A 13,620-nucleotide genomic window follows, 5' to 3' on the forward strand; every position below is an offset into this window, starting at 1 on the left:
CTTACCAGAGTAAAGAAATGCTATGTTTCTGTATGATTATTGTTTTGACCCAAACTGATATTACATGGCATTGCAGCTACTATTTAACTGCCTAATATTCTCTTAAGTCAGAGGATAATATATTTATTTTAAAGATTGCAGACTAATTCTCTCATAGGCTAGCAAAAAAAAAGGAAGATTACATAGACACTTATCTTGGTAGATCATTTTGCAGTATAAGACTTGCACATAACTTCTTTTCCAAGAGTCATTCAGGTATTAAATGGGACACATTTAACATGCTAAAATAATTTGCTATATTTTTCTTAATAATTTTCAACCTGACTAAACTGAAACAAATATAAACCTTGCACAAAATCTACCAGAGTAAAACCTCAGCCTTGACAACTTTCAGAGAATGCTAAAGCCTGGTCTACTTAATTTTAGTGGTTATGTGAAGAGCACCAAGTTCCAACCAGCCAGGATTCATTCTGTGGATTCATAATTTGCTTTCAAGTTGTAAAAGCTGTATTAGAAAAAGCATTTGCTTTTTAAATGTCTAGCAAATAAAAGCCATTAGTCTACAGTGCAAGTGAACAAAAGCCAACAAGTGAAAACCATGTATAACAGAACAAAGAGATAACTAAGCCAGATGACCTTTTTTTTTCAACTGCACTCAGCTGTATATATATCATCATGTATACATGATCTATACAGTGTTCCACTTGTATTGCAGTATGGTATCCTGCTACTTCCAGGTTCTAGTGGTTTCTCCAAGGCTTTGTATAGTAATCTTCTGCTTATGTCCTGCTAGCAGTGCAAGTAGATCATTCAGATGAAAATACAGAAAGAACACTTGAAATGAAAATTGTTTTTTCTGAGAGTCATGCTTTTCTTCTGATGAGTGCACTTGATAAAATACATTCCATCCACCCACAGCCCCCTGCCTTCTGTGTGTTCCACTGATAACGTGACCCACCACACTGAAAGAGTATTATTTCCTGAAAGGCTGTAGGCAAGCATGATGATGAGAAGAAAAAAGAGGAAAGAATGTTAAGCAGAATGGGAGAGAGAGGAATTGTGCGTATGTATGAGAAAGCAAAAAATTAAAAGTGTGCTGAGAATTGGATTTAGTAAGGGGGGGAAGTAAGTGCATATTTCTTTTAAGATGTATATATCATAGAATACAAAGGAATAATTCTACCTGCATCATCAGTAGGAATTGACTTTGTGAGAGATGAAGGGGCGAAATGACAATAACCACATCAGCACGAGTTGCATGTTAATGTAATGGAGTTCATATTTTGGAAAATGTGTGAGAGTACACAAAACAGTCCTTTTCAAAAATAAGTTTCTTTGCTCAAGAGAGGTCAAAGGAAACACACAGAGATAAAAAGTAACTAGTTTTAACATAATTCCAATAATTTTTAAACATATCTCTATGTTAGTTCACACACACTCTTTTCATCCATTTGTCCTTTTCATAACTATAGTAGATATTTTTGTCCCCGATGTCCAGGAGGCATGATGAGGATGACTCCATCTTATCAGAAGGCTAATTAATTACTTTATTATGCTATATTATTCTATACTATATTACATTATATTACATTACATCTAAACTGAATCTGCCAAGAATTCCACTGCACTCTGCTGCACAGAATCTCATGACTGTCAGCCAACAGTCCTGACACACATGCACATGCTTGGCCCTGGCAGGCCAAGGAAACAAAACACCATCACTTTGGGTAGACAATCTCCAAATTGCATTCTACTTTTGCACAAACACAGGCACAGCAAATGAGATAAGAATTGTTTTGATCATTCTCTGAGGTTCAGAGTATGTGAATCCCAGAAATATTCTTGGGAAGATTGCCTTGCTTTTTTCTATGTGAGGGGAAATGTGGCGACACACAACTATGTAAGAAAATGGTATTTAAGAACAAATCATCAGTGATAGCATTTACAAGCAAAACTAGTTAGATTTATAAGCAAAGATGGATTGAGACAAGAAAATTATCCTAGCAGTATTTGTCAAATATATGACAGTACTCTCTAATTGATTTCAACAGGAGCAGATTCCCTGCTATATGCTTTATTTAATATAACTTTAAAGTGTTACTCATTGCCAGTCATATCACTTCTCTGAGTAAGATTTACTCCAGTTTTAGCTGGAGCTCACCTTGAGAGAACCATCAGGAAGAAGCCTGTGCATCACTTAAGCTCTTATGCGCTGAAAAATTTCACTTTTTAACCTGTCCTAAAGTTTCCCCTTCAAAGTTATTAATGGAAGGAAATACAGTCTATTTCATGAGGTGATATTTTATACATTCACATTTTTACATTTTTAGCTGGCTCAAAGTTGTCTGTTTTGTGCAAAGTGTTATATTTTGCTCTTGACAAAGCATCAGCTGATAACCAGCAGCTTTGGGCTTGAATAAATGCCTCATTTTCTTCCTGTAATTTATGTACTGTTCTCTCTTCTGTGAGCAATATCCCACAAGTCATTGCCAAATTGAGCAAACTATGGGCCTATTGGTAACAAGAGAAAGAAGACTGCTTATTGTTAATGGATAGGTGAATAATAAATCAAAGCAAGAACTTGGGCATCGGCATTCGTGTATTTTAGCATGCTGAATGAATTTAGAGGTACAAAAAATCAGAGTGCTTTGGGGATATTCTGCTTTTATTTACCTCCTATCACTTCTGAGTCAGAAAGTTAAGTTATCTAGTATTGGCATTGACAACTTAGTGTCCAGTTTTGCCTATGAGGCTACACAGTCAACACCTATGCTAGACTATTCAACCCAGAAGATGAATTTATCACTTGTATTGTAACACTCATCACTTTAAAAGTGATTGTCTTCTAGAGTCTGACCTATGCCCTAGGGAAATGTTTAGACCTGTACTTAACTCTTTTAGATTGATTAATGTACCTAAAGCTTTTTACATTTCCTTCAAATCATAACAAATTTCTCATTTAATATAGTTTATTTCAGGACTCTAGAAATGTGGGTTGTTTCCCAGAACTTTCAGGTGTGGTGATGACACTTCAAAACAACTGCAAAATTGCAACAAATCTGCCATCTCTGGCATTATCTTTTACAGCTATACCTGCTGAGAGGCAAAGACAGTCCAAAACTTACCTGAACTGGACTGGATAAGACCCCAGTCTGATTTAGATTATGTCAATAGCTGACGTGTATAACATGAATTACAGAGGCTTTATCTGATCTATTATGGTAGGCTGTTGAAGCTTCTTCAGCATAAATGATACAATTGCTTTGTGCTGTCTGATGTATCAGTTTACACCAACTAGTAGTAATAACTGGGGAGTGTGGATTCAGTACTTAACTAGCTGCAAGTCTTGTATGGCAGATAAAGAAAAATTCCAAGGCAAATCATTCAACAGCTTTGCTAAAAAATCATTGTAACAACATTGTTATTACCGAGACATCAAAAATTTTGTTACGTTTTCATATTAGGTTTCCAACCTAAATGATTCTGTGATTCCATGATACTTAATGTTTTGTCGTTTTTTGCACTCTATTGAAATGGTTCTTGCTACAAATGTATTTACTGCTACTTAAATCTTAAAACCATCTTCTTTGATGTATTAGCTCTTATCAGTCATATTCTTCTCTCTAGAATCTAATTTTTTTTTTATTTTCATGCCCTTATTATACCAGATCTCCTTTTCGCTTTCTGGTCATCACTTCAGTAAGTGTTTTAGAGGTATCTTGCTTGATACAGCAGTGATCTGGTAACATGGACTGGGTGCCCAGTAGCAGCTGAAGCACCGCTTGGAGCAAAAGCTCAGGTGCAGTTGTTGAATGCAGGGTCAGGTTACTTTCATCTGAAAGTTTATGAGCTCCAAGACTGCTCTGCCATGCAAGCTACAGCCCACTAAGTGATCATCCTCCTGAAAGAAACACTGTGCATTCTGCCATGCTTCCTCTCATAATTTGAACTGTCTTTTGGCAGAGGCCTCTAAAAAAGCTTGAGAATTGTTTAGGTGTTTGTTAATCTACTAAGGCAGCAGCTACCATGCTGACTAGCTGCCTGACTCTTTTAATTAAATTTCAATTTTTTTGAGATGTCATCTACTCTTTTCCAGTGGAAAAGAGAAATTGATGCAGTGGATAGTAATGTTTTTCTTATAAAGACAAATTTATTACCATGATTTTTTTTTTCCTATTGCATCTCATCGACTGTCATGTGTTTTTTCTATTTCCAGAAGATTTCTCATGTCTTTGTTGCATCAGACATCTGGTCAGTATAGCTCAGTTACAAGCCAAGGACTGTAAGAACTGTTTCAATTAGGATAATCTCCCAGTCATGAATAGCACGATCTTTGTCATCAGAAAGGAGAATTATATAAGGTTGCTTCTAGACATTGTAGGAATTCTGGAGTTGTGTGGTTGAAGGGAGAAGTGTTTTTTGGGTTTTTTTCCTGCACTTAAAACACAGAATTAAAATGCCTTAAATAGTATTTTATCATTAAATACTATGCATTAATTTCTTCTCTGGGATACAGACCTGTGTTTAACAGAGTGGTGTTACTGGCCAGTAGTGGCTCTGGTGGCTATGCAAAAGACACAAGAAGATGTGAAAATGGCCACAGAGTCAAGATGGCAGCATTGCCAGCTTCAACTCTACTGGCAAACTTAAAGGCTGGAAGGCAGCCATGAAGTGGCAGAGGAGAAAATCCCCTCTGCTTAAGCTCTGTCATTCTGAGGACTGAGCAGGATGTGTTTTGCTCAGTTCACTCCTAATGTAAGACAGTGTGTTCCTTGCTTGAGTAGACTACTGTCCATAACACCAGCCACCATTCCTTATGGCTCTGTGTCTCTAGCCATAAAGGATTGTTGAGCATCTTATAGGTTGGTTTGGGCTGTTTTGAGGTATTTTGGTAATAGCTGTGTAAATTAGGAACTAGTGTTAAAGGGAAAAAGTTTAAGTGATGGTACTGGTACTGTTCAGCCGGACCAGAATCCCACTCACCATTCAGTATGGCTTAAGCCCTCTAGACTGCTCTTCAGAGACACTTTGCTCTTTCCCTTGACAATACCAAGGTGCTTAAGGAGGAGCCAGGCCACCAAAAACACTGTTTCATATACTTCTCCATGTTTTCTTTGGGTCATACTGGTTCTCTGTAGTAGATCAGGTCTTTGGAGACCTAGAAAAGAGTGTTAGATTTACTCTTCTCTAGTAGATTTCCCATTCTTCCAGAGCAGGCTTTACCTGCTTCTAGAAAACTTTATTAGTTGATATTTAGATTTATAAGAAGAAAAGATCAAATATTTTTTCTTGGGCATTGTCATCCTGAGGGTGCTTACATAAAGACAGCTTCATTTTTTTTCAGATTTTCTGAAAACAAACCCTATGTTTCTGCTGTGCCATTTTCTCTTATGCAGAAAGTAAGAAAAATTTTAGTTCTAGTACAGATTAGCCACTTGAATTGTACCTTTGTTCCAAAGATTGTTTGTGCTAAGACTGAACCTCTCTCTGTTGAACATGTATGTGTATGATTTGTCCGTACTTTGGGATTTGGATCTCTCAACAGCAGTGTTGTTGCCTAGCAAAGTCTGGTATGACACAAGACTAATACAGTATGTGTAGGTAAAGCTGATTTTAAATTTAAAATGACAGTGTGCCCTTTTTAGTCATTTATTAGACAATGTTTATACTGACCCATATCCTTTTTGTTTTCCCTACTCAGATGTTGCAAGAGCAATTGAGTTACTGGAGAAACTGCAGGAATCTGGAGAAGTACCAGTACACAAGCTACAGTCTCTAAAGAAGGTGTTGCAGAGTGAGTTTTGTACAGCTATCAGAGAGGTATGAATTTGAGATTTATAGTTATTTCTCAGACTAACATTCCTCGGTATAGAAAAGCATATTTGCCTTTCAGTGCTATGTTGTATAAAGGATGATGGATGTGAGATGTGTCTGTAGCTGTCTGCTGTTATGCAGAGTGTAGAAGTTACTGAAAAGCAGACACAGAACAATTGCATCAGCAAGACATCAGGGCTGAGGCAATCAGCCTTGCTGAGGAGAAAGAGTGATTAATTAGTACTTCAGTATTCTGCTCTCACTGTTTGAGGGTCTGTGGTAGCCTGTACAGCGCTGTGCTGGGATATGGGGTCATGCCAGTCTGGGTCAGTGCAAGCTTGAATGCCTCTCCTTTGGGCTCAGGTGTGTGATAGGGAGGTGCTGATAAAATCAGAATGTGGTGACAGCCAAAAGGGGCAAGGCTGAAGTTAACTGAGCTGACAGGAATCTTACCTTGGAAATCAGTGGTTGAATCCCAGTGGGCCTTGCTCCTTATGTCAGAAATTCTTGTCATACTGCTAAGAACTGTGATCATTCCACTACAAACTGTGGTCAGGGCCTTCCTAAGCTCTGCCCAACAGCAGGTAGATGAATGAATAGTAATTGTTTTCTTCAAGTCAACCTAGAGAAGATGCACCACAGTTCTACATGCATACAAGCAGTATCTTTAAAGCAGTTAAACAACATTTCTGTTGGAAGTTTATTAGAAAGAAAACATGTCTTAATACAATGTTGTGTCAGATATTTTACCTACTAAACCAAGGAGACTCTTAGCCTGTCGAACAGAAGCAGCTCTTAATGCCCTAATGAAGGCAACATCTTTTTAGAAAGCCTGTAAGAACTTCTGTTTCAGTTTGTCTGTCTGCTGCCTGGAACTAATCATCCATTGCTGAAATCAGTGGGGAATCTCATGTTCCCTCAATGGTAGCAAAACTGAGCTCCTGATAATTAGGCAACAGGAGCAGATTGATTGAGTGGACTGCTTAGTGGCTGAAAAGAAAAAAGAGATGAGCAGACATCAGTTTAATAAGAAAAATGGAACACACACTTTGTTTTATGGAATATATTCTTCAGTGTGAGAATCAGAGAGAGGCTTCCACCTAATTAAATTGCAGTTTTCAAGACTTTTTAAAGGGAACAGTGTTCCCTGACAATAAATAATAAACAGTGTTCCCTGACAATAATAATGGCACTGTGTACCCTCAAAAGCTGATATTCTGACTAGTCATTTCATTTAAGCAAACTAAATGCTTCTTTAAGTAACTACAGAACATAGAAAAGTTGTGGGATTGATTGGGGTTTTCTTCAGATTGCAGAGCCTGGTACTCCAATTGTTAAAGGCAGCTTTGAGTCTTTGCAGCATCATTACTGAAATCTTAAACAAATTTATATTAGTCTCCAGAAAACAGTTTTAGCAGAAGCAAAATTTAAGAACAAGGAAGCTGGCTTAGAAAAATGCTTTCTCAGTTCAGTGAACTGAAAGTAGATCTTGACAAAATCATCTCAGTGGCACAAAAGGACTTTACAGAGTATTGTGTAAAGACAATCTGCATGTGACTGGAGCTAGTTGTTACACAAGAATTGAGTGATGATGAATAAACAGTTCTGCCAACTTCATAAACAAAAAAATGTATTTCTTATTAAGTTTATATATAATCTTTCTAACATATCACTAGCAGAGAACAAAATTTCTACACCCAAAAAATTTGTACCATTCTCTGATACGTGTGTAAATCTTCTTTTAGAAAAAAATTTTCAAATATAAAAGGCCCAATAATAAATCTTTTCATTTAGGGAGCGTGGGAGGATTAACATATGTACATTGTGAGTACTTAAGGTTGTTCTACATATGGCTGCTCTTTTCATCTACATTAAGTCCTTGGAAGATATTAAGACTGTAACTCTCTTTTTTTCTACCAGTTGAAGAGCTGTTTGAAAACTTAGAAAATAATTGCTTCTATATAAAAAAAGATTATAAAAACATGGAATATTTTGGTCACATTACAATGTCAACCATCTCCAAGCACTGCAAGAGGGACTGGGAGGGTATCTGAGCTGTGTCATATCATTAATCAGAGATGCCCTTCTTGTCTGTCCTTCATGTACACTGGAATTTATTGAACAGCACAGATTTTTCTGAGTGTGTTTGCATTTGAGATAGTTAAGGCTACGCAGAAATTTCTCTACAAATGCTCTGTCCCATTGTTTATCTTTTCTTACCTTAGTGCAAGATGTGAGAGTGTGGTGATTAGATTTTAATTTTCCTTATTAGCGCCTACACAGACTAGAGGAGAAAAGTTGTTGACATTACAAGAGAATGCACAGCAGCCAGCTGGAAATAATGGGAAAAGTGGGAGTGAAGCAGACCGGGTGTGAGCTGTAGGTAGGAGTAGTCAAAATGGGATGAGGAGATAGGCTTTGTGTTAGTATGCAAATTCTGAAAGAGGCTGCTTTTTATATATATGCAGATATTCAGATCTGCAGTGTGCTGTGTTCATTCTATAATGCAAGATCTGAGCCTTATTTTCTTTCATCAGAAAATCTAGTAAAAGAGACTAAGGCTGACTTTCGTAGTCCTATAAACACCATAGTGGAGGAACTTTGTAAAATAAAAATTTTCATTTTCCAGTCCAAGAAATTCTGGAAACTTAACTGTCCAGTGAGTTTGATTGTTACAATAAGTCCCTGAGAAACTCAGCGTTGGGCTGAGGGTAGGTGAAAGGGTCAAAGATGAAATGCAATATGCACTGTACTAACTAAATGTGTCTTGTCTGTTCTACAAGTAGAACTAACTACAGAAGCAGGAGGTAACTTTCATGACCCATTAACCTTTAAAAGTATGAGATATGATATTAGATGGCATACATTCCAATCTAATGTGTAGGAATCTATCTAATGGCTGTAATTAATTGTATTTACGGGAATTTATTTAGTAAATCAAATTTCAAGTCCCTACACGAATATTCCATAGAAATAATTTTTTTAAAGCGACTGAGTGAATGAAATTTAAATAGAAGTACTTTAGCATTTTTCAAGGATGCTATGTTAGGAAATGGTGATTAATGGTTCTCACTTAGCTAAATATAAGTGCCACCAACTGAAATATTCTGTCTGGCACTAGGCAGGAATATGGATTAGCTCTGAAAAGAATGGAAATAATTGAAGTGTATAATGGCCTCAGTATTTCCTTTTCACCTGAATACCCCTAGACCAGAAAACAAGTTAGCCAAAGTCTGATCATACCGAAAGTCAGTTTTGAAAAAAATTTAATTTTGTTTTAAAATTACTTCTTTTAAAAGCTCCCTAGCTACATGAAGATTAGTTAGGCTTCTATAGCTTTGTCATCTGATAAAACTTGCACAAATTTTTTTCCATTATACCATTAAGTCTTTTACCCTTCTAAATGTTTTTGCTGTTTATTTAAAGCTGTTGCTATGTTATAGTCATCTGATTTCCAAGGGGTTACTGGAATAAATGAAGTGCTTTGAAAGTGAATGCAATTGAGCTACTGAGAAGTTACATTCATATGCAACATAAAACTAGACAACCTAACTGATAAAGTTACTTTAATTGTTATAAGTCAGCAAAAGGAAGTTGTAAGAACTGTAAGATAAGGTAAATTTCTGGTCTGGCAAGAAACCGTAAAGACCTGTGGGCACAAAAAGCTGAGCAAAACACTGTGGATCATCAACAAGAAAATGTGACATGCCTTAGCAGCTATGTGAATTTCATTTACTGCTAACATCTGATAATTGGTGGTCAAGAACCAGGAGAATAACAGTACAGTTTAATAAACACTTGAATCTCCTGAGCGAAGTTTTCTTTCAGATTGATTCCCTGATTTCCATTTGTGTGTGTTAAATATGTAATATTCAGATGTATTTAGTTTTTCTCCCAGCTTACCTTTGCTACTCAATTTTTCATTTCAAGGTTAAAACTTAAGTTTTTCTGTGTGGATATTGTTTGAAATAAGATCTGACTAGGAAATACCTATGGTGAATCAATGCCAAAATGAATCAGATAAAAATGTGGTGTGGCGACCAGGCACACAAAAGTAACCATTATTTAATATTGTTATGACTCTCACCAAAATATCACGTCATCACAGAAAAGCAAATCTGTAGGATTCAGTCACTGATGAAGGAGGACAAAGTACTCTAATCTTGTCCATCTTGTATGAAATTAGTCATTGGGAAAGCATGTTGTCTTTGAAAATAGTTTAGTTCCTATGTCAGCAGTTTAAAACTTTTTTAAGGTTGCTATAAAATATAAACAGAGCATCCTGGACATTTAAAGACTTCTCTTGACTTACAGGCCTAAAAATGGCAATGGCAGAACACTGACCCATATTTTTCATGAGCTTCTGATGCTCCCTAGTTACTTTACTAAATATAACAATCTGGATATTAGCAGGACTCAGGCAAAAATCTTCATTTATTCTTTCATTTAATTATTAATTTAAGATTTTAATGTAGGAGTCATTTAAATACCTGTTTTCATTGTGTTTCAATAATCTTAAAATTTATTTGTTCAGTTTGCAATAAAATGCTGTTACCTCACATCCCAGACCTAGTCTTTGAAAGCAGAATGTCATTGTTTTCTGCCTCATAAGTCCTTATGAAAATGGAGGTGCAGCAGGCCAAATTCTCTCAGTTGGCACCAAGGTAAGCCCCCAAGTCCAAATTCTGCCCTGTCTTAATGCTTTATTTTTGCTGGAAGCTGCATATTTGTTACAGGAGGAGAAATACAATTCTGGTCAGTCTGTCATCTCCACAGGGCAAGCCCAGCGTTTGAAGTTTTTAAATTATAAGATGCAAGCTTGGAAAAAAAAATGTATTGAGAAGACTTACAGCCATAATTCACAGCACAGAACTGTGATTAAAGCTCAGTAGGAAGCCTGACATCTAAAGATCCCCTGCTGTCGCATTTGCCCAGGCAAACCAAACCGAGCAGAAGTGATATGCCGGACTTACTAATAAGGCAATTAGTAAACAAAAGGGCAATAGGACAATATATAAGAGTAAAGTGACGGAGATTTATCAGCTCAGGTCACAAAACCAGTATGGTTGTATTAGCATGATGCCTCATTAGACTGGCTGGGAAGCAGAGTTCTCCTCAGGCTAATCTGATACCTTGTTATAACTTGTTCTAATGTTCCTGATAGCTTATTCAGAATCACTGCACCATTAGTTTAGTAGTGGGACTCATGCTGTAGCAAATATGGAATTGTGCAAATTCACCAATTTAATTCAGATTTTTGCAGGTTTATGCATTGATTTATTTGTAACTTTTCAATAAAATTTGTATTACTGGATGTTAATTGTAAAGTTTTGTTATTTTATCTTTTTTTTTAGATATTGGAGTAGATTATGTCAGCCAAACCAGTTCAGTTTACCTGAATTCTGGGGCTGTGTAGTATTTTCTACTGTACCTTTCCATCCCTTTTTCATTTCCACTGTCCCAGCGATGAAAAGCCACATAAAATAATAAGTTTCCACTAAATGAGTACTTCCATCACTGAGAGGAAAGGGCATTGCTTAGCTTGACTCAAATATGATGGTATGGCACAGTAGTAATGTAGTCATTCATGTTTTACAGAATTTTGCCTTTACCTCCTGGTTGGGTTGCAGGTACTGTACTCATAATGATGAGTTGAAAGAAGGATTTGTAATGTATGTTTATTTGATAATAAAAAAATCCAATTTCTAAAGATGAGCTGTCTGCTTTTTGTGTTGCCACCATGCTGGATTAGGCATTGAGGAAGTTCAGCAGAAAAGCATAAGTTAGCAGTGCACACAGAACTTCTTTCTTTTTTTAATTACCTTACTGTGTTAAAATATATGCTATTTTTTAGGGTGAATGTAATCAGAAATTACTCCAATTTTGAAAAACAATGAAGCATTACTTTGTTGCGTGCAAGCCCTGGATGGCATGAATGAGAACTTTTGGAAATTATTACCTTGTAACTCAGCAGATGGCCTTCATTAATGGCAATTATATGAATTTACCAAGCTGCCCAGGCATTATCTGAGAGAAGGCATTATTTAGTGTCTGTGCAATTACTAAGTTCCTACCACTTTCATGACTTCACTACAGGAGATTTAAAACAGCTGCTGTTGTCACCTGGTTTTTTTATCTGCCTAGAGCTAAATATATAGATTTCACAGATAGATTACTCTAGAATCTGGGACCAGACTGTATCATGGGTCTTTAATGGATGCTTTCTCCCACTGGTTTTGATTAAAGATCATTTTTTAGAGTTGGCTGGTGGCTATAAATTTAATTATACTTACACTCTGCTTGTGTAACTGTGCCTTTTACAACAGATAAATAAATACTTTAGTGCTTCAAGAGTCCTGCAAGACTCAGAACAATCACATGTCTTGTACAGTTTATCTGGGTGGCTGCATCATATTTACCAAAACGGAGTGGTGCTTAGGTGATGTTCTCATTTTGGCACACAGCTGCAGCTGCATGTGCTATGGAAGGTAATTCCAGTGGAACATGTGTGGTGTATCTCAGCATCTTTTTGGTTTGCTCACATTATCATTTTAGTTTATTATTGCAGTATCCTATTTGATTATATAAAACTTCAGAATAAACAGAATAGCCTCTGTTGCAGTTCATCTCAAGCCTGCTTCTTCCTCTTGAGAGGAATCAGCAGCGAGGTTAGCTACCAAGTAATATTAATAAGTGAAAGATTGTGGGAAGCCACAGCACCTTTTGTTTTTGCCTTGATGGAGTCTCAGTATCCCTCTGCTACCACTTAACTGATGTCACTGATGAGACTCCTCAGAAATGCTGCTCAATCTCCATTGTTTTAAGAAAAGAAATTGTAAAAAACTCTTTTAAAACTCTATTTTATCTGTGTTTTTGTTGTCCTTTAAAACAAGAAGCATCAGTAATTTCCTTCCTTCCCCCTGTCTTCTCAGCTTGATAGGAACATATGAGATGAGCCTGCATGATGATGTCATGTTTCATCCAGGTGCTCATTTTGGCAAGGTTTTGACAAATCTGTTCAAGTTTGGAATATGGCTGTTGCATATGTCAGCCTCAACAGCATATACAGACTTACTGATGAAGTGGAGGGTATTAGTGTTTATTAATGCTTGGTGTATTTTTGAACTGAAAAGTAACTGGCAGCAAGATCTAAGAGAGTGCTAAATTATAGGCTGTGACTTCCAAGTGGTCTTATGGGAATTAACTAATCACACATGTTGGTATTTCTTTTTATCCCACTATATTGCAGTAGAAGCGGCAGAAGAGACTTTTAGGACTGCCAAGGTTTAGTGATTGCAAAGGATACAGTTTCTGCAACACCTGTAACACTGTTTAAAAGATCATAGTTCAGATCATAGTTCCCATTGACTTAGAGCGGAATATCGAACAGCGTGCAAGACATATTCATGACTAAGCTTGATAATCACGAAGGTGAGCTGATAATGATACATTCATTTCACTGTTGGGTTTGAATTAGGGCAGTTATTTTGATGGAGAGTGGCATGGTTATTGGAGGGGTTTTTGTGGGAGTAATGAATGAGGTGATGAAGAATCCTGTTAGGATACTTCCTAGTGCAAGTCAAGTGATGGGGGAAGTTGCTGCGGGGTTGTTTTCATTTATTGGGGTTAAGGGTGGAATTCGAACGAAGCCGGTCTGTACTAACACAGTTATGCGGATCATGTACACTGTGGTGAATGATGTGGCTAGAAGGGTTAGAAGTAGGGCTCAGGTATTTAGGTAGGATGTGCTTAGGCTTTCAATGATTTGGTCTTTTGAGTAGAATCCTGCTAAGAATGGTGTTCCTA

General features: G+C 36.8%; 1 protein-coding gene across 2 annotated transcripts in view; it reads left to right on the forward strand.

Annotated features, from left to right (window-relative positions):
• LIN7A (lin-7 homolog A, crumbs cell polarity complex component) overlaps positions 1-13,620 on the forward strand; it is a 47,205-nt gene that overhangs the window by 13,864 nt on the left and 19,721 nt on the right. For both annotated transcript variants that reach the window (XM_030960609.1, XM_030960610.1), the window contains exon 2: positions 5,702-5,820. In XM_030960609.1, coding sequence (XP_030816469.1) covers positions 5,702-5,820 — 119 coding nt within the window. The remainder of the gene's footprint in view (positions 1-5,701; positions 5,821-13,620) is intronic.

This window comes from Camarhynchus parvulus, chromosome 1A (assembly GCF_901933205.1).
Source record: "Camarhynchus parvulus chromosome 1A, STF_HiC, whole genome shotgun sequence".
In the NCBI taxonomy this organism is placed as follows: domain Eukaryota; kingdom Metazoa; phylum Chordata; class Aves; order Passeriformes; family Thraupidae; genus Camarhynchus; species Camarhynchus parvulus.